The 21,738-nt window shown below is 38.7% G+C and overlaps 1 protein-coding gene across 22 annotated transcripts in view; it reads right to left on the bottom strand.

Annotated features, from left to right (window-relative positions):
- Positions 1–21,738, bottom strand: part of NFASC (neurofascin) — a 275,421-nt gene that overhangs the window by 48,472 nt on the left and 205,211 nt on the right. For 20 of the 22 annotated variants that reach the window (XM_042462334.1, XM_042462336.1, XM_042462352.1 and 17 more), the window contains 4 exons: positions 17,752–17,867; positions 15,203–15,407; positions 10,983–11,105; positions 10,064–10,237 (listed from right to left, as the gene is read on the bottom strand). The exons of the other annotated variants lie outside the window; for them this stretch is intronic. In XM_042462334.1, coding sequence (XP_042318268.1) covers positions 10,064–10,237; positions 10,983–11,105; positions 15,203–15,407; positions 17,752–17,867 — 618 coding nt within the window. The remainder of the gene's footprint in view (positions 1–10,063; positions 10,238–10,982; positions 11,106–15,202; positions 15,408–17,751; positions 17,868–21,738) is intronic. 22 annotated transcript variants of the gene reach the window in all.

Raw genomic sequence — 21,738 nt, forward strand, 5'->3', positions numbered from 1 at the left:
TTAAATGGCCAGGACATTCAAATTCTTATTACGTTTTCTTTCTCCTCTCTGACAAAAATGCATAAATTATTTTTAATGTCACTAAATTTTATGCAGCTGCATGTATTGACAGGGCTGTGTACAAATCAGCACCCTTCCCCACTTGGTAATATAATCTGTTTTATTCTTTGCCTTGCCCATTTATTTGTTGTATGTTTTTTCTGTCAGGGATGATGGAAGTTGTAGCTCTTCACCTCTGGCTCTAACTCACCACCTTGTTATGCAGCGGAGCTGACCAGCTTTGGTCAGTGGTTAATGCTATTCTTCCAAAGCAGCAGGGTTTCAGAGAATAGACTGAAGACCCTGACAAACTCTCCAAGCCTTCTCACTCTTCTTCCTCAGAAGTCTCCAAACTTCTCCAGGATCCTGCTGGCTCTTGTATCTTCCGTCAAGACACCAGACAACTCAGTAGTCTTATATAAAAGATCTACTTTATTCTACTATATACAAATACTATATGCCCTCACAATCTCCAAAACACTCCAACTATCCACAATACTCCAACTACCCAATCTACTCCACAAAATACATAGGCAAACATAGCAATTATTATAGCCATTGTTAAACACCACCCATTAGTCAGTTTCCACCCAGTGGGCGTGTACATTCATTTGATTGGTTCACATAGTTCATCCCATACTTAAGGATTTCATCATTTCACCTTGTACACTTAATGAATCTCAGGTGTTTCCAATTGTACACTCTATAATTCTGTCCTTGGCATTCAAGCCGCCTAAATTACATTAGCTTTTTCACCTGTGTGGCTTCTTAATTGCTCTTGCTTAGTCATTGTGACTTTCACATACATGTTTTATTTCTTCTACTGTATGTCCCATGTTGCATTTTCCTTAACATTTTCTTCTATAGTACTGGTTATATACTGTAAAAAGATTACTAATAATATTATACATATTGATATTATACCAATTGCTACTGTTTGAACACAATAGTCTGGAAGAAATACTACTGTATATACACATGTACAGGGCTAGAAATTTAGGTTAAAAAATTGTCCTCAAAAAACCTGAGACAACTTATCCATGTGTCAATATAAGTACTGTATCTTAACTCTTATTTAAAAGGAGGAACCATCTCCTGGTGAAAAGCAAGAGTATAATATGTGAAGCACCGCCCCCTCTGCTCTCTCCTCCATCCAGTCTTAAGAATAAGGACAAAGAGTTATGTCTGCTGGAATTTTGTAAGTTCTTTGACATTGTTTTGTTTTGCTTCATCTTTTGGATCTTTTGCTATATACCCTAAATTTTACTCTTGACTTATCCATGGGTCATAGCAAAATCCAAAATTTTGGCCCCAAAACTTGCCCTATGCTTATACATGAGGTCAAGCTATACAGTGCGCCCGCTCCATATGCGGGTGCACCACACATGTCTTCCACTTTACATGGAAGCCGCGCTGCAGTTGAATGAATAGGGCGCAAGCCCGTGGTGCGCGTGTGCCGCGCCGTCACGGGCACAAAGCCCCATTCTATTGAATGAGGCTTCTGCTTACATGAAATTTGCCTTATGTGGGTGTGTGTGTGTTCAGAACAGATCCCCTGCGTAAGGAGAGGCTCCACAGTAGTTGAGTATATACAGTAGGTTTTGTTACTGTGGTCATATAAATGTAAATACAAATATAAACAACTGAACAACTTACATGTACAAGAAGCCTGGTTTGTTGTTATGATAGTGAGCCACCACAGACCTTAGGCTTGGCTGGTTCCTCCTCCCATTCACACTTAAGGGGAAAAAACTAGTGGCTTCCACTTCTAATTTACAGCAAACCATGCTTTGCCATTTTGTTTGGGAATGTAGCAAACTAACTAAGGCTTATGGGAACATAATGGGCAATCAAACAAGAATCCCTTAACAGAATCCCACGGTGAGTTAGGATCTCAATTTGATTGTAAATAATGACTTGTGTGAACCATAATCTAGTACATTAGGAAAAAAATGTACAACTGTTTGCTGCAAGTTAGAAGAAACTTCTAATTTCTCCCTTTTTATAAGAATGAGGCCAAAGAGAAAGGACAGAATGACTGAGCCTGAAGTTCACTGTGATTAATTCCTGTACCAACAGATGTTAATTTGTTATGTCTAAATGCAGCCTTGATCATCTAAAAATCATTTCCAGTCTAGATTTGGTTGTAAAAAATGAATGTTTGAGTTATGTGCTCTTTGGCTACTTCAGAGAATTAATAACATTACATAGAACAGCTGCCAACATGTAACAAACCCAGAATTCAAATTGGTAGAAATAGTACTGAGAAACAAAATGTTAAATGCACCACCACTTTGTCCTCTGCAGTTCTGCAAATTTTAAGCATCCAGGTTTGGCGCCACAAACTTGCTCCAGCAGTCAAAGTAGTACAAAAATCCCTGTTGCAAGATAATCTCTGGCATCTGCCAGACAGAACATAATTTATGCTCTTTATATAGTGTGAGAATAGGTATATGATAAAATTTTTGGCAAGTGTCACATACAATATACCCAGAGCCTGCCAGCTTAAAGATGAATGAGAAATAATTCATTTTTAAATGTGTATTCAAAGAAATGTTTTTCCCACATACTGAAACTGGGGAGATATAAAGCAACAGCCCATTAAATAAAGCGAGAAAGACCACACTGAATTCAAGGGCTTTCTGGAAATGCTATAGAATGTTAAGAGCCAGCTTTGTTTCACTTTCCCTTCCCTGAGGGCTAGTGAACTTTCACTTGGTTTGACGGATATTTCACAAAGCGTATTTTATCTCATGAATCTCCACATTCTGGCTTTTCCCTACTGAGGGTCATTTATTAATTAGAGAGGTGACAGGAAAGGGCCATCATGCATGCCCAGTTCGTCTCTTGAAGTCAGTAGGATATGAAGGCTACAAGACGCATCTGTTTTAGAATGCCCACTACACCAATAGAATATTTAAACTTCCTTGACAATACACAGGAATCATGAAGATCGGTCTTTGGACAGGTTTGAGCCATTGAAAGTACATCTGACTATCATTCTTAAATGATATCCAAATAAAAGATATCCAATTTCCAACAAAAATTATTCAGCCTTTATGCATTTTTCTTCAGATATATGCAAATGCTTACTTTTGTTTTCAAAAACATATAGTACTCCATATCCTGATCAAAGCATTTCCCAACAGCTTCAGATGTTGCTTGACTCTACTGCTGACATATATAATTCTAAAGACTACCTTTGTGCACATTTGTGTTCATTTCTCTATAAAGCACTCCTCTCTTAGCATACATTAAAACAAATAAATTCTAGTCAAATCCTTTCTGTTATAGTGTACACCACACTGGCTTCCATGGATTTGTTATGCGTGCACAGAAATAAACACAACCAAAACAGGCATAGCAGGCATGAGATAGGAGTCAATAAAACCTTTTGACATTTTCTACAATTTGTGGTGTAATTTTTATTTTATGAAAAGATCACTATTCAATTAGTATCTTAAAGTATTTTTTCTCTAATTCCTGCATAAAATGTGAAGCAATCTCTAATTTTCCACAAATATTTATGCACAGTTGCTAATAGCTTTTAGACCATTTCACCTCAGGGGTTGTCTGCAAGGGTCCTCCCCTTGTCCTCACGGTAAGTAGTCCTGATGGCACATGGCCCAATCCCTGGTTCAGCAAACTGTTTGGATGTTCAACCATTTCAGCATCACACAATCCATATATCCTCTTTAACATGGTATTAAAGGAGTCACCTTTTGCTTTGGATCTTCCCAGAGTCCTTCATTGTGATGCCAAGTGGTTTACAACAGGTCTCAGTGTGCCACCCAGTGCTGCTGCTGGCATGGCAAGTCGCTCATTCTGGGGTAAGAATGGGGCACCCAGCCATGTGATCAATGCTGGGTGCCTCACTCTGACCTCAGAGGAAGTGATTTGACACAGCAGCAATTCCAGTGGATGACCCTGTGGGACATGTGTGCAAACAGTTGCCTGGTATCACAAGGAAGGGCCACAGGTAATGGAAAGGATAAAAAGTTTATAAAGTAAACTTACATAATGGTCTAGGTGAATGTCTAAGATAACATAAAATTTATTATGAATACTAGGCATTAAATGACTCACATATTTTGTTGTTGTTTCAAAAGAAAAAAAGTTTGGTAAGAACACAGTGAACAAGGCAATGCTGAAACATGTAAGAGAAACAAAATAGTTTAAGCTATAAATGCAAAGTTAAAAACTAGTGTTTCACTTGTTCTATTAGAGATCTACTGTATTTTATTTTTATACCATGACGATAGCAATGCAAACAAGTCTGGACACAGCAAAAGCTCACTGCAACCACTATCTAGCATATAAGGTGAGTGGTTCTGAGGATATATTTATAACTTGCTTGTTGAAGGCCATGGAGTGATTCTTTAATTTTGTGAAGGGTTTACTGCACAGTAGACTTCCTTCCATAAACTTATAAAAATGCATCATAAACATACAAGAATGCTATATGAATGGTATTTCTGGAAATATGCCTGTTCAGGAAGAAGAAATCTATTTTTGAAACTTTTTTCAGAAAGAAAAAAATGCATAGCACCTCAAAAAACATAGTTTAGAACACTTTCTGCTTTGGGGTTCTTCCTAAAACAAAAAAGTTTTTTGAAAAAATATCAATTTAGCAAAAAAAGCCTGATTTGCGAAATGCTTGTCACTCACTCCAAGTCTTTATAGATAATTGGTCTAAGGGCTAAAAATATTGGCTCATGGAAAGCAGGAAAAAGTCTCTGCCACAGGCAAAACTTGATAAAGCCAGTTTGCTGGGAAATTGCTTGATACACATCTGGGATGTTCTGTTTTAACAAGGCATTCTGGGTTACCAAAAATTCTTGTTTTGTTGGAACTGTGATTCTTTAAGGCGGTACATAATTTGATTTACATGCTCAAAATTCAAGTTGTCAACAGATGACACTGCAATAATTATACTATCCTTTTCAGAAAATCTCCAATAAAAACAGTACTAGTGACTTCAAAGTATATTGTTTTCACTGGTTTACTTTCTGTCTTACCCACCCCCCCTTTTTTTTTTACAATTTTTCTCCCTGTTAAAACATACTCATTTAGGGTCACAACTGTCTTCTGCTCATAAACACTGAAAAGGACTTCATGCAAATCTATATGCATTGGGGAAATCTGTAGAGCGCCGTAGTGCTACTATCCCCTTATGGCTGTTTTCATCCTTTACCTTCAAATACTCAAATAAAAGAAGTAAATATAATCACTGTAAGTGTGAATAAAATGATTGCTTTAAAAAAGTAAAGGGTGAAATAGGTTATTCCTTCTCCCCGATTACTTTATGTTATCTCTTTCACTCCCTTTTCCAATAAGCATACAATCCTTTTCTACTCATCATAATAACTGAATAAACATTCTTCTTACTGCAGGCAAGCAAGCATGGTTTTTTTTGGGGGGGGGTTGCTATTGGTTGGTCAGAGAATGAGCTTCTGCTACTCGTTAATGTGAGGGACTGGTAATTTTTGTTTCTAATGTGTCAGAGACTGATATTTGTGCTCACTGGCCTACATTTGTTTCTCTTTCCTAGAAACTTGCAGCATGCTGGCAGCCAATGACCCATGGACTAACACTGGTCCACAGACTTTCTACTTTGCATACCATTGAAATAGAGCAAAAGGAAGCTCTAAGATTTAACTGTCCAGAAAGTCTGATAAAGACCTCATGCTGAGTTGTGTGCATCAAGGAAATCAGATATTAGGCCTGAGGTATAGTCTATGGAGCTAGTAGTGCACAGCAATGATCCTATGTCTATATGGTTGTTTTCATCCTTTGCATCAAGTGCACAAGTAAAGAGCAAAAATAGCTATTGATAGTATGGGTATATTGACTGCACTCTCTCTCTATATATATATATTGTACCTGACCCCCACATTGACTAGCACTGAGCAAAGGGAAGTTAGAAGATGGTATGTCTTATGATGAGGAGGCATAGACTTTCTATGCTGATAACCAACTGAATCTCTAGATTTTCCTGAATTTCTTCCAATATTCTGTCTCTGAGTCCTATCTGGGACACCAGTGTCCTGTTTCTGAGCCTTATCTGAAGTGCCATTAATCGATAGTAACTTTGGTGGTTTACAGACCGCTCCTTTGGGGCGGCCTGTACCCGCCCCTTTCCCCGACAGATCGGGGCCTCAGCTGCCACAGCGGCAGCTCTGAAGCCCCGATCCGCTGCTTTTCCAGGCAGTGGGGAAGCAGCAAAAGGCCGCTTTCCCGCAGCCTGGAAAGGGGTGTCCTTGGGGCTTCAAGCCCTAAGGACACCTCGACACAGCAGGGAAGGGGGGAAAGGGGCCGCTTGGCCCCTTTCTCCTTTGTGTTGCTGGCGCAGCCGTGTAAAGGCTGCGCCAGTGACACAAACCCAGGAAGGAGCTCTGTTTCAGAGCTCCTTCCAGTGCCACGGAAAGGGCGCCACAGGCGCCCTTCTACAGCGCCAGGACGTCACGTCCGCACTGCTCTGTTTGGAGGCGGCACGGCCGTGATGTCCTAATGGCGGCGCCCATGTAGAATGGGTGCTGCCATTTTGTACGTACTGTGTACGTACTAGGGTTGGGGCCGTCTGAAAGAGACGCCCCCGGGCATCTGTAGTACGTACAGAGTACGTACTAAAAGGCCCATCTGTAAAGGGCCTTTGTTTTTGTTGAGTGTCTTCAGGTTGTTTCTGACTTACGGATAACCTAAATCGAGCCTATTATGGGGTTTTCTGGGTTTAAAGTATGTGACTCACCCATGATCACCCAGTGGGTTTCCAAGACCGAATGGGGAATCAAACAGTATTCTTCAGAGTTGTAACCCAACGTTCAAGCTACTACACCACACTGGCTCTCTGTAGTAACTAGTGACTCTGAATAAAGGTAATCACTTGCTAACATGGAGTACTTCTTTAATTCCCTTGTTGCTATTCTCCTTCAGGTGATGACTGCCATATACCTCCCTAGCAGTGAGGTTTCCAAAAATGTCTTTTACTTGCTCAGCCAACTGTTCTGTGAATAAAGCTGAAAAGCTCTCCTGTTCATATGGTAGTTATTTTGGTGATTTGTGGGAGTTTTTGTCCTTAACATCCAGATCCTTCATGTTAATAGGCGTAATTAGATGGGGAAGCCACCAAAATCCCGGTAGCTTTCTAAAAGGTCAGAGTTGCCATAGAAGACTGTATAGCAGAGGTCACCTTTTTTCTCTCTTAAATCTTGAAAGATTTTCTCTAGAATTTGTCCAGTTCAAAAGCAATGATTTAAGAAATTGAAAAGATGGACTCTGACTTTCTCTTATAATACAAAGTTCTAACAATATTGCAAGGGTCTTTTTTATTATACAGACTGTTTTTCCCTCTCAGAATCACTTATATAACTTGTGTGCAAGTGATCATGAAAAACCCATTCACGGTTAGCAAAAGTCTTGACGAAGCAGACTTTGGGGAGGGGAGATCTTCAAGATGAAGCCTCTGTTATGGATAACCTAAAGTGAGCCTATCATGGGGTTTTCTGGGTTGAAAGTATGTGACTCAGCCATGATCATCCAGTAGGTTTCCATGACCGAATGGGGAATCAAACAGTATTCTTCAGTTGTAGTCTAATGCTCAAACTATTACTCCACAGACTGTTTTTTCCTCTCAGAATCACTTCTATAATTTGTGTGAAAGTGATCATGACAAATTTATTCACGGTTAGCAAAAGACTTGACCAAGCAGACTTTGGGGAGGGGAAATCTTTATGATGAAGCCTCTGTTTTGCAGTCAATCACTGCCTTTCAATCACTGATTTTTAAAGAAGCACCCTGTTTGAAATCTGTTCCTATTCTTAAAACAAGTTGCTGGTCTTTAAATGGAGACTGTTTATCTCATGTCACAAATTGAAGAAAAAAAAGATTTTACCTAAATCCTAAGGGGAAGGTTTGGAAAACAAGCAGTGGTGTAATCATTTGTCCAACTGTGGCTAAAAAGGCTACTCTTATGGGACATAGTGCAATCTGGGTGCCACTGCTCAAGGTTAGAACTGGATAAAAGTCACCCCATCGTTCCAAGGATGTGCCTACCAACCTGGAGAATCCTGGGTGTGTCCAAAATGGCTGAGCCAAGCTGAAGAGCATGCAAAACCTGAAAAAGTTAATTTAAGGCTAGGGAAGCTTCAAGCTAGAATAGGATTCCTTTATGTTTGACTAGAGGTCAAGAATTTTAGTTTGTGGAGAGGAACTGGGGTCAACAGCACTTCCCTGTTGATTTATGTAGTGTTAATTTGATGAGTTATAATCTTTTAAACATATCAAGTTTTGAAAGGAAAAAAAGAAGCCAAGTTACAAGTGGGAAGGCCAGTGATTAGAAAACAATGCTGAATGCTATGGCAATAAAATAACAAAATAGAAGATGAACTTTGAATTGATTTTCTCATTTGAAAGAGTGAAACAGAACATTGCTTAAAATCTGAAATTACATGGCAAGTGGCATCATGGTAATGGAAATGATAATCCTAGGAAGCAATAATTTTTCCAGGCAAGAAAAGTATTGAAAAACAATTAATTTTTTATAAAGGCAATCACAAAACTTTACAAATTAGTCAACGGCATCAAACACACTCTTACTGGCACATTAATAGTTGCTGATGGTACTGGATACCATCATATCATAAACACATTTTGGAAAGAGAGGGGGAGGGAGTGAAAGAAAATTACTAGTACTGCTTAAACTAGCAGCTCATCAGTGCTTACCCATTACTGAAATTAAACTTCAAACAACCTTTCAGATAAAGATGTACTCCATGCCCAAATGACCCAACAGTCTGAGAGCTACACAGAAAATTAATGATACATTCTAAACTTCTCTTCTGCAGCACACTCATTATTGAAAAAATACTGAGGCTAAATCCATCACCCTTTACAAATACTGACTTTAACACCAATAAAACAAGCTGGAAATATTAACATGTGGGATCTCATTGCTATTTTAAAATTTGGTCAGAAGTAGAAAGAAATACATTTAAATAATTTGAAGACATCTGATGAAGGATCTCATTCTTTTAGTATTTTGCACTGGAATAAATACTTTATACAAGCGTAAAGAAAAGCTGGCTACAGCATACCATAGAGAAGTTTTGAGTAAAAGCTGCTTTAGAATTTTTCATCACCTCTTCCTTTGAAACACAATGGCCTTTTAAACCTACTTTACATAAAGAAAACCTGTCTTATCACATAATAGGAAAAAAGTATGCCAAATCATTTTACAAAGGATAAGACATGGGATTTCTGGAACTGGCTACTATTGTAAGTGCCACAACATATGTTGCAACGTATATCCCCATTGCATGTAATAATTGGTAAGAGACAGAGAAGTACAGGACAGGAGGCATGAGCCACTTGTATTGCCTGTCCCTCAGTGCCACCGCTATGCCCCAACTATTACAGATGACACTATGGATAGTAACCTCCTACTGGGGTTTCTCAAGCATAAACATTAGCATTGTGTGGCATGGGACTGTGGCAGCTGGGAAAATCTGGAGAGGGGTCTGATCCATATGCCAAGACTCCCTTCCCTGTGACCTATAACCCCACAGGATCATGTTTCCCAATCATGTTCATGCATGCAGGATATGTTCCTGTCTTCATATCTTCTCAAAACATGGGGATAGGAGTCTAGTAGTGCAAATAACAGTGGCAGTGGGGGCCAGATACTACAAACCTGCCCTGCTATTCCATGTGAAGTTAAATAGAGTAACATGGGAACACCCCAACAGACTTTGGGAAAACTGCAGAAGTAGTCCTCAAAAACATTTAACAAACAATGGCTGTGTCCCAGAGATCTACACTGCGTAGGGGGGAATGAATGGCTGGAAAGGATTTTTACTCAAGTCATAACAGGGGAAGGTTTTGTTTATATCTAGCTCTGTATGTATTCCAGAATACTATCATCATCATCATCATCATCATCATCATCATCATCATCATCATCATCTCAAATTCCACAGGGCACAGCTTTCTGATCCCAAACTCTTATGGGCATCTTGGCTTTACTTACCTTCATTCAGTGGAAGTGGTGATTCCCCTGTGGCTGGCTCACCTTCCCCAATCTGTGTCCTGCCACGCAGGTTGAATCTGTAGCGGGATATGGGGTCTGTCCTCTGGAGTAAAAACCTTGTCTGATTAGGAGAGAAGTTCTCTACCAATGTTCTGCCACTTTTGGATCCGTTAACTGGAGAGAGAGGCAGGCTGTGTAGGCTTCAGTCTTGTTTTGAGAAACATGTCATGCTACACACTCTACCACCTCTCATCCTACAATAGAACCTAGTAGAATTTCCAGTATTGATACGTGTTAATTTTAAGGGACTATTTTTAGTTGGGTAGTTTAGAAGGAAGAACCTGATAAATTCCAACTAAACATTTAACTACCTTGCAGCACAGAGATAATACACCATTCTTGTCCTATAGCAGCATTCAAGTAAGTCAGGGATGTATCATCCTTTACCACCAATTAACTTGGCTGGGGCTTTCTGGCCTTGAAGCCCAAAGCCTTTGGAGGCCCAAAGGTTCCCACTCTCAAAGTAAGAGATTTGTTGAGCTCCATTTTCTTGATTAGGGGATAGGTAGGAATTAAGCTTCTTTCTTTCTTTCTTGGCTGACAGACAAGATGTTTCAGGTGACTGAAGGTATACATGGGCAAATGGGTCTATTTTACCATAAATTATAAAGGGAAATTGTTACAGTTTTTTTAAAAGTTATCCTTTCCAACCTCCCACATTCTTGGAAATATCTTCCTAAGCAATACTGAATCTGATGCTAGAAATTTCCAGGAAGAATATGTGTCATATGTATTTGGGAATGAATCTGTTAGTAACTCTTTACAAATACTTCTGCACTAGATCCAACCCCAAAGAGATTCAAATAACTGATTATTAAAGAGACAAAACAAACAAATGAAAAACAAACACAGGACATACAGGCTTGGTATCTAAGGGTGTATCCAATAAGAATGCCATTGGGATGTTCAGGGTGCTCCCACTCCAAAGTTATTGTTTCCAGGTTTGGCTGGCGAATTCTGAAATACCTTGGAATACTGGGTACTTTAAGAAAAGATGGGTCCAAGAGAAAAAGAAGAGGAAAAAGACAGGTTGGTCAAAATAATAGGCACATAGAAAAGTGGGATGCTAAGAGCATGGGGAATCTGATAGGAGCTATGTAAGAATTCGGCATGAATATCTACACTATTGCTTCATACCTTGGCATTCAAATTTAGATTCAATGGATTAAATCATGGAGATGTTTATGGTGCTGCTCTCTAATGGTATCAAATACAGTTAATCTAGAATTTTAAAACCAGTTCTAACCCCCTTAAATTGTACATATGTTCTGACTAAGTTAATTTAATTACAACAGCACTTTGAAATTGCACCTTATTAGTCAGCTTACTTTCATTATTATAGACTCCCTTTCATCACAATCAATTATGATTCTTAGGCTCAAAATGCACAAATATATCAGAATAGGAACTGGAATACTCTGTATTCAGTAGCTTTCATGCCTTTTAAAATTCCACTGATTTCATCAGAAGAGTTAACAGTGCAGCAACTTGATGAGGGGCTGTGGCATTTGTGGACAGGCCACTGAACATCAACCTGTGAAGGGGGATGAGTGCTCTTTCCAGTGGGTCTCTAAGTCAGCCCCATGACAGTATTCAGCCTCATGACACCATCTCAATTCTGAACAATCATTTTGCAGCAGCAGCTTCTCCCTGCTGCATGCCTTTGGTAAACTGCAGCAGCAGTTATGCGTATAACATTTCCCCATCAACATCAATGAGATTTAAAAGGGAATGACAACTGTGTTGGAGGCATTAAGAAATTAAGGCATTAAGAAATGAAAACTATTGAGGTCGAATTGCTATCCTATAAAGTGACTGCTAAATACATAGATAAGGCTCTGAAATAGATTTGTGGCATATTTTTGGAACATGTTGTATCATTCCTTCAATCTATCTATGCTATGAATCAGAGAGAAACTTTTAAAAATCTAATGCTTGCCCACTCTGCAGCATAATATAGGGAAGAAGCACCCTTAGGATGATGATGGGAGATCAAGATCTAATCTGTTATTAGGCTTTTGAAAGAGAAAATGACACCACAGCTGCCCAAGGACAAAGAATGTGCTGGTTTGCATGTAGTTCATAAATTGGTTGGCCACTGGGCATCAAGCAAAATAGCTTGCCTGTTCAATTCATTCAGTTTCTTATTTTTGGTAGCATTTTTGCCATTAATATTCTCTCTCTCATTACTAATTACAATGAGCTAAATCCAACTGTTAGTCACAGCTTAGAGTACATTCAGCAAATCAACAGGAATGTAATGGGTCAACATTTATGTAGATTCCACAGATGCAGTGGTTTGTTCTAGGACTAATAAATGAACACAAGTTCATTAGCTTCTAAATGAGAGAGATGGGCAGCCTGTTAAATATCCAGACTCATATTCTTAATTCCTGTACAATTGAAGCAAAACAATTATGTGTGCCTCAGCACAAACTCAAATGGTAGGTTCATTAGAAGTAGATGGTTATGCATAGCCTTGGTGTTTTGACTATTTTTGTATATTATACATAGGGAAAGCATACATATGGAGTGATGCATTTATGTTCCTGAGACTTTAAGTGATATATTCAAAGAGTGAACTGATAGAAACTACATGTTACCATCCAAAAATATGCTTAATCTTTCCAGATTGCACTCATTACAGTTCAACAGATAGAGTACTTTAAAAAATCCATGCCAAAGTGCATTTTTCAGAGTTTTATGCTGAAACTACTATGCTATTCAGTGTTAATTCATCTTTTCCTAGCCTGTTCCCTAATGAGCACACTGGCTATGGATGTGGCAGTCGCAGTCCAACACAGGTGGAGGGAACCAGGTTGGGCAAGGTGTTAGATCAGTGATTCTTAACCTTCCTAATGCCACAACCCTTTAATACAGTTCCTCATGTTGTGGTGACCCCCAACCATAAAATTGTGGTGTCTCAGTTCTTAAGACCATCGGAAATATGTGTTTTCTGATGGTCTTAGGCAACCCCTGTGAAAGGGTCATTTGACCCCCAAAGGGGTCGTGACCCACAGGTTGAGAACCACTGTGTTAGATGATATATCAAAAATATCAGACCTAGTCTGTATATAAAAATTTCAGAATTTAGCTACAGAATGGGCAGACTTAATTCAACTGAGAAAAATTGGGGGTTCCATCCAATGTTATATGAGTAGACGTCTACTCTACAAAGGGATATCTCACTCCCCTTACTCCCTCCCAATTGAAGGATTCTGCAGGCTATTGGGGGCTGCAGAGAAAAGAATAAATTCGTTCTATCAAAACGGATAAACCGTTCCACCAATAGTTTGTTTCATTGGCAAATATATATGTTGGATTTTGGGTTTTTTTTGTTTTTTTTTTAGTTTTCTGAAGTACAAGGAATTCTTAACAAAGAATATTATAGTAATTATAGCTGTATTGAGTATACACTTCTGTGGTTTCAAGAATCCCTAGCGTTATAACACACTCTGACACTTATGAAAGCACGCTTGATTGGAATGATACAACAGAGCAAATGTAGCCATCACTGTGTCCAACTGTGAAAGCAAATACAGGCACTATTCTGAGCTTTATAATAAAATCCACCATTGAGCATGTTGAAAACTAGATGGAATTTGAAGGTAGTTAGGTAGTAATTACAGCAAACTCTAAGCTTTGCGTATATCTTATTGCTTTGTATGGAGATGACACTTATCATTAGCCTTATTTCACTAAAGAGAGAATGAATGGGGAAAGACTTGTACAGGGATACTTGGCAGATAAATAGCAGAACTTGTAACAAATCTGGTGTCACAGAGCCCTGTGTCATGCTCATCCTTCCTGGCACTTTTTCAGATATTTCTGCTTGCACTCAGTTCATTTGTCTAGCATAATCAATCATACATTATGAGTGTAAAGCTGGGGAAAAGAGGCTAATGTTACAAAATGACATTCACTGGAACAACCAATTCCAGTCCTCAGGGCTATTCCTTGATGTTATTCCAGTGGAGGAAGAAGGACTATGGTGGCAGCAGAAGGAGCCTAGGTATTTCTTGCACATTAGGTAAGTACACTGAAATGAAAATTTGTGTATATGCTGATGACTTCATTTATTTATTTTTACTAGAACCCCACCAACTGAATGCATAAATACCTGAGTCAAAGCTCAGTGGCAAAGCACATTCAAAAGAGCCCAGGTTCAACCTTTAGTTTCTAAGATGGGTTGGTGCATTTAAAAGCAGAGCAATGTTAGACCAGTGATACCCAAACTCTGGCCTTCCAGCTATTTTGGACTTCAACTCCCAGAACCCTCAGCCATCTTGGCCAACAGTCTGGGATTCTGGAAGCTGAAGTCCAAAACAGCTGAAAGGCCAGAGTCTGGGAATCAATGATGCAGACAATACTCCCAATTACTGTGGATAGTGGTGGGATTCATGCCATCCTCCAAATATTATTGCACTGAACTCTGAGGATTCCTCATCCTTGGCTATGTTAGCTAGGTATGCTGGGTTTTTGCAGCCCAGCAAATTCTGGAGCACCAAAGAACTTTTGATTCTGTTGTGGATAAAACTGGTTTAGGTGGACTAATAATTTGATCTGTTACAAAGGCAGCTTCCTGTTTTCCTAAATCAAGGAATACAGTGCTTATGCACATATGCTAATACCATCTTTTCATAAAGACATCCACTCCTGGTATCCTCAAAAGGGTCCTTCATTTTAGCAGTTTCATTTAGGGGACAGCAAGGTTTTTGTTGTCATTGCTGTGGTTAGACAGAGAGCCAGAGATATGTGCGGATCTACTGCAAATCACTCAGAAATCATTGAGAATATTGCTATCTGCCTTCTGTCAGCCCTTGCTCTATAGAACTCATGAAATGTTAATGCTTTCATAGCAGAATCCTGTTGGTTAAACTCAATTAGAGTAGACCCATTAAATCAATTGTTGACTTATGAATCAACAGAAAGGAAAATTCCATTGATTGAATGCATCTACAGTTGCCAGGATTAACCACAGGAGTCAGGCCTGAGACTGACAGAATTCCTCTTTGCTTTGTTTCACACATAAAAAGACAGAATTCTGAGAAGCTGGGTAAATGTGTTGGAGGAACCTACCTCCTTCAGGTGTTGTGAACTCCAAAGTTTCACTTCGAGGCCCATCACCTCTCCCGTTGACTACAACCATCTCCAGCTTGTAGTTGCTATAAGGAAACAGCCGGGACACTATGCCCCGAGTCCGGTCTCCAATAAAACCCATAGACTGTTTTTTCTTAGAGACCCATAGATTCTTCAGCAAACTACTTTCTCTCCAGTAATAAGCCTTCAAGAAACATGTAAGGCAAGTAAAGCTTTTCCCATTTAGGTGTTATTGGATTTCAAGAACAAAATCATGATGTCACACAAGGATTAGTTCAAGCTCACTAGCCATTACACAAAGAAGGAGCAAATCAATACTGTTATTTCCCATTTTAAAGATGGGAAAGCTGAGATATAGGAAAGATGATTGGCTTAGTCAAGACCAAACAGGCAAAATCAAACAAAGCAATGACAAACCCTTCCCCAAATGACAAGGCTTTCAGTCCTCCCATTATACTCTCTCCCATCTTTCATTAATTATTTAGTAGTTAAGCAATGAAGGCTTAATTTGCCCAGCTCAAACACAGCCAGTAATAGACTCTGAATTCTATTTATTCTAGTTATACCTCTATAAAGAAACAGAAAACCCAGAAGCAAATATATATATATATATACCATATCAAAGAAAATTCTCAAGAAAATCTGGAAGTACTGTATGTGTTTTGCTGCTGGTTTGTATGTGTGTTTGTGTGTGTGTATTTGCAAGGAACAATAAAAGAAAAAATGATATTCAGATAGAATAAGTTTGCTTGGTTTTTTTTAAAGTCACCCCTTCTCATGGTTAGCACAGGTTTAAATTCTTATTAAACTGAAACAGAATATTCATATTTACATGTGTATCCAGACAGAGAACTCCTAGTGTGACCAATTGATAACAGTTTACAGTTATAATACATTTTCTTCCTTAACAGATTTTCTCTGGAAAGGAAAAAAAAAAGGATGATAATCTGGGATGGCAAATCATGGGAGGGTTGCAAATGAAACACACAACCTTCTCAACCTTCTCTGAAAGAGACAGGACAATTTCTCAATAAATGCCTCATCTGGAAACACCTCTGATTAATAAGTCATGCCAAATATACACAGGGGATGACACAGGGGAAATCATTTCAGAAGCTTTTTCCTTATCCACATTGAAAACCAAATTTGTGATCTTCAGCATGATGAAAGAAGCCTAGTCTGTAATGTCAGTAAAAAGGGCATCACAGGGGAGCAGCTACATGGAACCTTCCTTTATAAGTGACTGAGCAGATGGTCATAAATAGGGGTGTCTAGTCTGTATAGCATGCATTTTGTATATGATGGGGAGGGTGCCCCTGGTTCACTGTCTTGTGCTCTCTGAATCAGAAAGTTACATGGCTCCTCTTGCTTCCAGAAAGTATGTTTTCACCCAGAAAGCAGAATATTTTTTTCATTGCTACAATCATATACATGACAAACAACAGGTTAAAAAAGTAGAATTGCACAGAAAGGGAAAAGCTAACAATAAACAAGGAGAAAATGTGTGTGTGCTCCCCCCCTAAAAAAACTATCTGTGAAACAAAGATCCTTTGTGCTTTCAGTTCAAAATTGAATGCAAACTCATTGTTTGGATCAGCAAGAAGTCAATGAGCATTCAAAAGCCTATGTAGGAGAGAAGTACAAAACAACCTCAGAATATTGGACTGAGGACTGCTAAAACAAAATTCAGATTGGCTCACCTACAGGAAGAAAGACCAATGGTAGAACTACTTTGACTTTCAGGGATCTCTTCCTTCAGCCAAATAACTTCAATAAAAATCTCAAAAATTTACTTCCTTGGGATTCTGGAAGGAAGCTACATTTGTCAGGCTATTTTGAAATGGCAGACAATGTAACCAAGAGACTGATACAAGTTTCTAGAGCAGGGGTGAGAAGGTGTGGCTCTCCAGATGTTCTTGAACTACAGTTTCCATAATCCATCCCCATAGGCTATGCTAGACAGGGTAGATGAGAGCTATAAGCAAAACACATCTGGTGGATTGCTGCTGCCCAACTGTTCTCTAGTGAGACCAAATATATACTATGAGGAAGAATTTTAGGGCTCCGGGACTTTAATATTTGTACCTTGCCATTCTGGATTTGGTACTTTTCCTCCAGCGGTATGTATATATTTGTTGTTGCTGTGAGCCTTCAAGTTGTTTCCAATTTAAAGCAAAACTATCATAGGGTTTTCTTGGCATATTTCTTCAGAAGGGGGTTTGTCCTTGTCATCCTCTGAGGCTGAGAGAGTATGACTTTCCCAAAGTCACCCAGTGGGTTTCCACAGCTGAGCTGGGATTCATACCTTGGTCTCCCTGTGTCCTAGTCGAATGCTCAAACCACTACACCACGCTGGCTCCCATGTATGTTTTTGTTTACTTTTTAAAAAAAGTCTTTAATGCTGCTTAGGAATTTATTGGTTCGTTTGTGTCATCCCCAATGCATAATAGACCATATGACTAGTTATTGTTAGTGCCAGAGGTTAGCTGTATTAATAGTTGAAATGATTTGGTTTTGATTGTGCTCACTCTGTATTCCTTAAGCTGTCCCTGGATGGTTTCCGGATACACTCTACTCCACTGCAGGCTGACTGCTGTGCTGTTTACAACTTTGAGTCTAAGATCAGTGGGAGCAGCCTTAGGATCTAAGTTATCAGGAACAAAGGAAAGCAAAGATTAAGCAGAGAGATATTTCAAGAGAAGTTCCATTTCTCCTCACAGATGTTAATGGCATTTAACCTAAAGTGAAGCATGTAAACAGGAGACTATTCTGTAAGGAGTTTATCACCCAAAGGAGATTGGGAGTTTATCCCATGAATATCCTGGAAAAATCACATAATTATGTGAAACAGTTTCACATGACGTCATATGAAACCCGCCATTAAAGTGGTCACAAAGAAGCATTAACACACATCTTTTTACTTTTGGGATTTCAGCCACAATACATTTCCGATATCACTTTATTTGTCAAATTGTGTGTGATAATCATTCACACAATTATTCACCATTTTTACTTTATTTGCAGGATGCTTTAAATGCACTTCAATCTCTCTTTCATGCCAAAATTACCCTCAGTATAACAAACTCCTAAATTTTGTAAGCCCTGGTGTTCTACATATGACACAGAGAAATATATCTGCTGCCCTCTTGTGGAGGAACAAAACAATTTCACATGCATACTTTGTTTTTAAATCTGTTCACTAGCAGGACCAATATCCCAGCCTGCTGTCACTCTCTTGTATTGTTCCTTCACTTTCCCCACCTTAGTAAACTCAAAATGTCACAGTGTTTTCAATAGATCTGCATAATTAACATTACACACAGCAGGAAAACAATTGGTGACTTTTTACTCGAAAGCACTTAGTAATATTAAATCAGCAACACAATAAGCTCATACAATAATTTCTTTGACATTGTTTTAACAATTTAACATTCTTGTTTGCATGAGTATATGGTTTCCTAATTGAAAAATGGCCACCACCCCCATCCCTCTCACAACACTTAAACAACAGGCCTGTGAATTCAAGTAAAGAACTCTCTTAGAAAGAACTCTATTAGAAAGGGTAAATATTTTCACAGACTCCTGTGAGGTATATTTCTTCATACAGCAGTTATAAAAGAGTAGGAATCTTGACGTTACCTATAAACATAGGAACAGCTCAGGCTGGATTAGGCTAAAGGTATATATAGTCCAGTGGTATATTCATACAGTGAATACCAGCAGGAAGACCACCAACAGAACATGATGCAATTGTACCTCACACTCTTTAGAAATGGTTTGGAAGAATAACTAACATTTTCTTTAGCTTTCAAGCATTAGTATTTCCCACAGAGAAATGAAAATTTGCAGATGATTGGGGGGGGGGGACAGTGCCTCAGTGTTTTAAAAAGTAGGAACAAGAACAAAACTATTTCCCTATATTTTCTATTTGGCTAGGGATTGAATGCAGTTTTGAAAAAAGTTTATTGTTTGAAGAGACCCAATTGTCTTTAGTGTAAATATTTATTTTCTTCCCTTGTCCCCTCTGGGCAAATAGTTCTGTATGTCCAAACATTCCTTGGACAGAGTTGTTTTCAGAGAGTTGAAGTAGGCTCCAGTAGGCTCAAGGGCTTCCTGGAAAGCAAACTGCTTCTGCTAGGGAAAGACAGAAGCTTACAAAGATATGCACATAGATGAGGTGGACACAGAACAATTGCTGATGCATTTGCACATTTTCTGGGAGCAGGATACAATGTTTATGCCAGTGGGAATGACAACAGCTGCTGTTTGAAAATGATTGCTATGACTGAACACGATGTGGGAGAGAGCAATCTGAGTAAATCTGGTTTTATAATCCCCTTCATCTAGCACTAGATGGAAAATAAGAACAGCAGAGGAGTGAAATAATGAAAGAAAATGGACAGCTATGAGAATGCTAGAATCTTATTGGGAATCCCAACTAGAGCAATCCCACTGAATCAATGGGATTTACATAAATGTTGACTCAGAACCGGACAATTGATTCAGCGGGCATACTGATAGGATTCTAGGCAAAATGTGGTCAGGAGTAAACACAGCAATACACAAGAAGTATCTGGGTATTTGTGGGTATATCAATTTTCAATGAACAGTTACATTTTCACTTAAAAATATATACATTCGACCACTCTGCTGTACGTATTGTACATGCAACAAACTAGAAGGGAACAAAACACTGCAGCTGCTTTTTCTATTAATCCAACCGGAACCATAAATTGCCAAGAAATATGGCATATCTAGCACTGTTGGTTCACTGGAAAAATGTTTTAGTAGTGGTTGGCCCAATGACTGAGTTCTATCTACAAACAAATATAATGTTATCATTAACTATCATTAATTATTTCCTTCCAGAGCATTTTAATAAATTATCATAGCACTGACGTATTCTTAAACAACAGGTGTTAGTTTGTCAAAAGAAATAACTTAAGGAAGTAAAAATTACGTCTGAAACATTCTAAACCTTGAGATTTTGACTTTTGGTTGAGCTGTCCTTGAACTTCAAGTAACAGAATCATTCATATCTTGCTACAGCTGTGTTAAAGCTCCCCAAGTCTATTTTGTGAAGTATGAAAAAGGTGCATTTCTACTGCCAGTTTTTTTCTCCACTTTCCACCCCAAGCCACTCTATTCCATTCCTTTCCTGTTACATCTCTTCTTTCCACTTCTGTCTCCTTCCTCTTAATTTCCTTTTCCAACTTATTATTGGCACAAATGATTTGTATTGTTAACACTTGTCTGTAAAAAGAAATATAAACTGAACTGAAATAATTAAATCAATTTTTATGAAGAAAAATAGTGCATGGAGATACAGTATATGATGTCTGTGATCCAGTATCAGCACTGTCTTCCAGAACCTTCTGGAAGTACATAAGAGGAGCCTTTGTTGATCAAGCCTGTTAAAGTCTGTACTGTGTTCCCACAATGGCCAACCAGTTATCTATATCAAGCTCAAAAGCAGGAGATGAGGGCCATAAAGACAGTTTTGATCTGGAAAAACACTAAGAAGTAGGCCTTCATGAGATGCTATTCTTTAAAATAAGCCAAGACTTTTCCTAGGGGACATTTGCACTGCTTCTTTCCACATTCCCAGCCAAAGCTGTGGGAGCAGGGATCACATCATTTGCAGGATCTGGCACCACACTGGGTCAAGCACTGTAATTCTGTGTTCACTGCTTGACCGTACCTCTAGAAAAGGGGTGGGCAAAGTGTGATCCCCTATAATAATAATACAGTTTATAATAATCCCCAGGACCCTCAGTGAGCTCCTCTGAACTCCTGAAAAATTAAGTTTAAAATAAAATAAAATTTAAAAAATCACACCTCTAGAGTGAATGATTTGTTATTTGTCTGACAATTTTTCAGGGGTTGGGAGGCTGGAGGAGCTATATGGTCCTCCAAGATTCAGAAGAGAAGAAAATGGCTCCTGAACTTTCAGAAGTTGCCCACCCCTGTCATAGAGCCTACTAGCTCTTATGTGGCTCAGTGATTGCATAGGGACAGCTAGTCACCTGTTTCCATGGTGAATATAGAAACAATTATATTTACACATTAAGAATATGTACGGGTTAACTGGATATTAAAACTGTAGTCATGTGATATAAAATAGTCCCTCCCACAGCATCATGACTATCCTATGATAATGTTCACCATCACACAATCATTTCACAATTACCATCAATAATTCTTTTTATAATACAGCAAAATAATGAACTCCTTACAAATCTTTCAGAAGAGGATTTAAGAAAGAAGATAAAGTGATTCTGATGAAAGACCTGGGAAAATGAGAGGCCTTTTAAAGACAAGGCAAGAGTCAGCTGAAGTTAAGCACCATTTTGAATGTGAAGTAAGCATATGCTTTAGTCTCTCATAGGAAACAAAGTGACTTCAGAGTCTTTCACATTGAATGGATGGTACTGAGGATCTTCACAAGACAAAAGGAAAGTACAATGGGAAGCAATCATCATCATCATCATCATCATCATCATCATCATCTCTCT

Source organism: Sceloporus undulatus, chromosome 4, assembly GCF_019175285.1.
Source record: "Sceloporus undulatus isolate JIND9_A2432 ecotype Alabama chromosome 4, SceUnd_v1.1, whole genome shotgun sequence".
Taxonomy (NCBI): Eukaryota; Metazoa; Chordata; class Lepidosauria; order Squamata; family Phrynosomatidae; genus Sceloporus; species Sceloporus undulatus.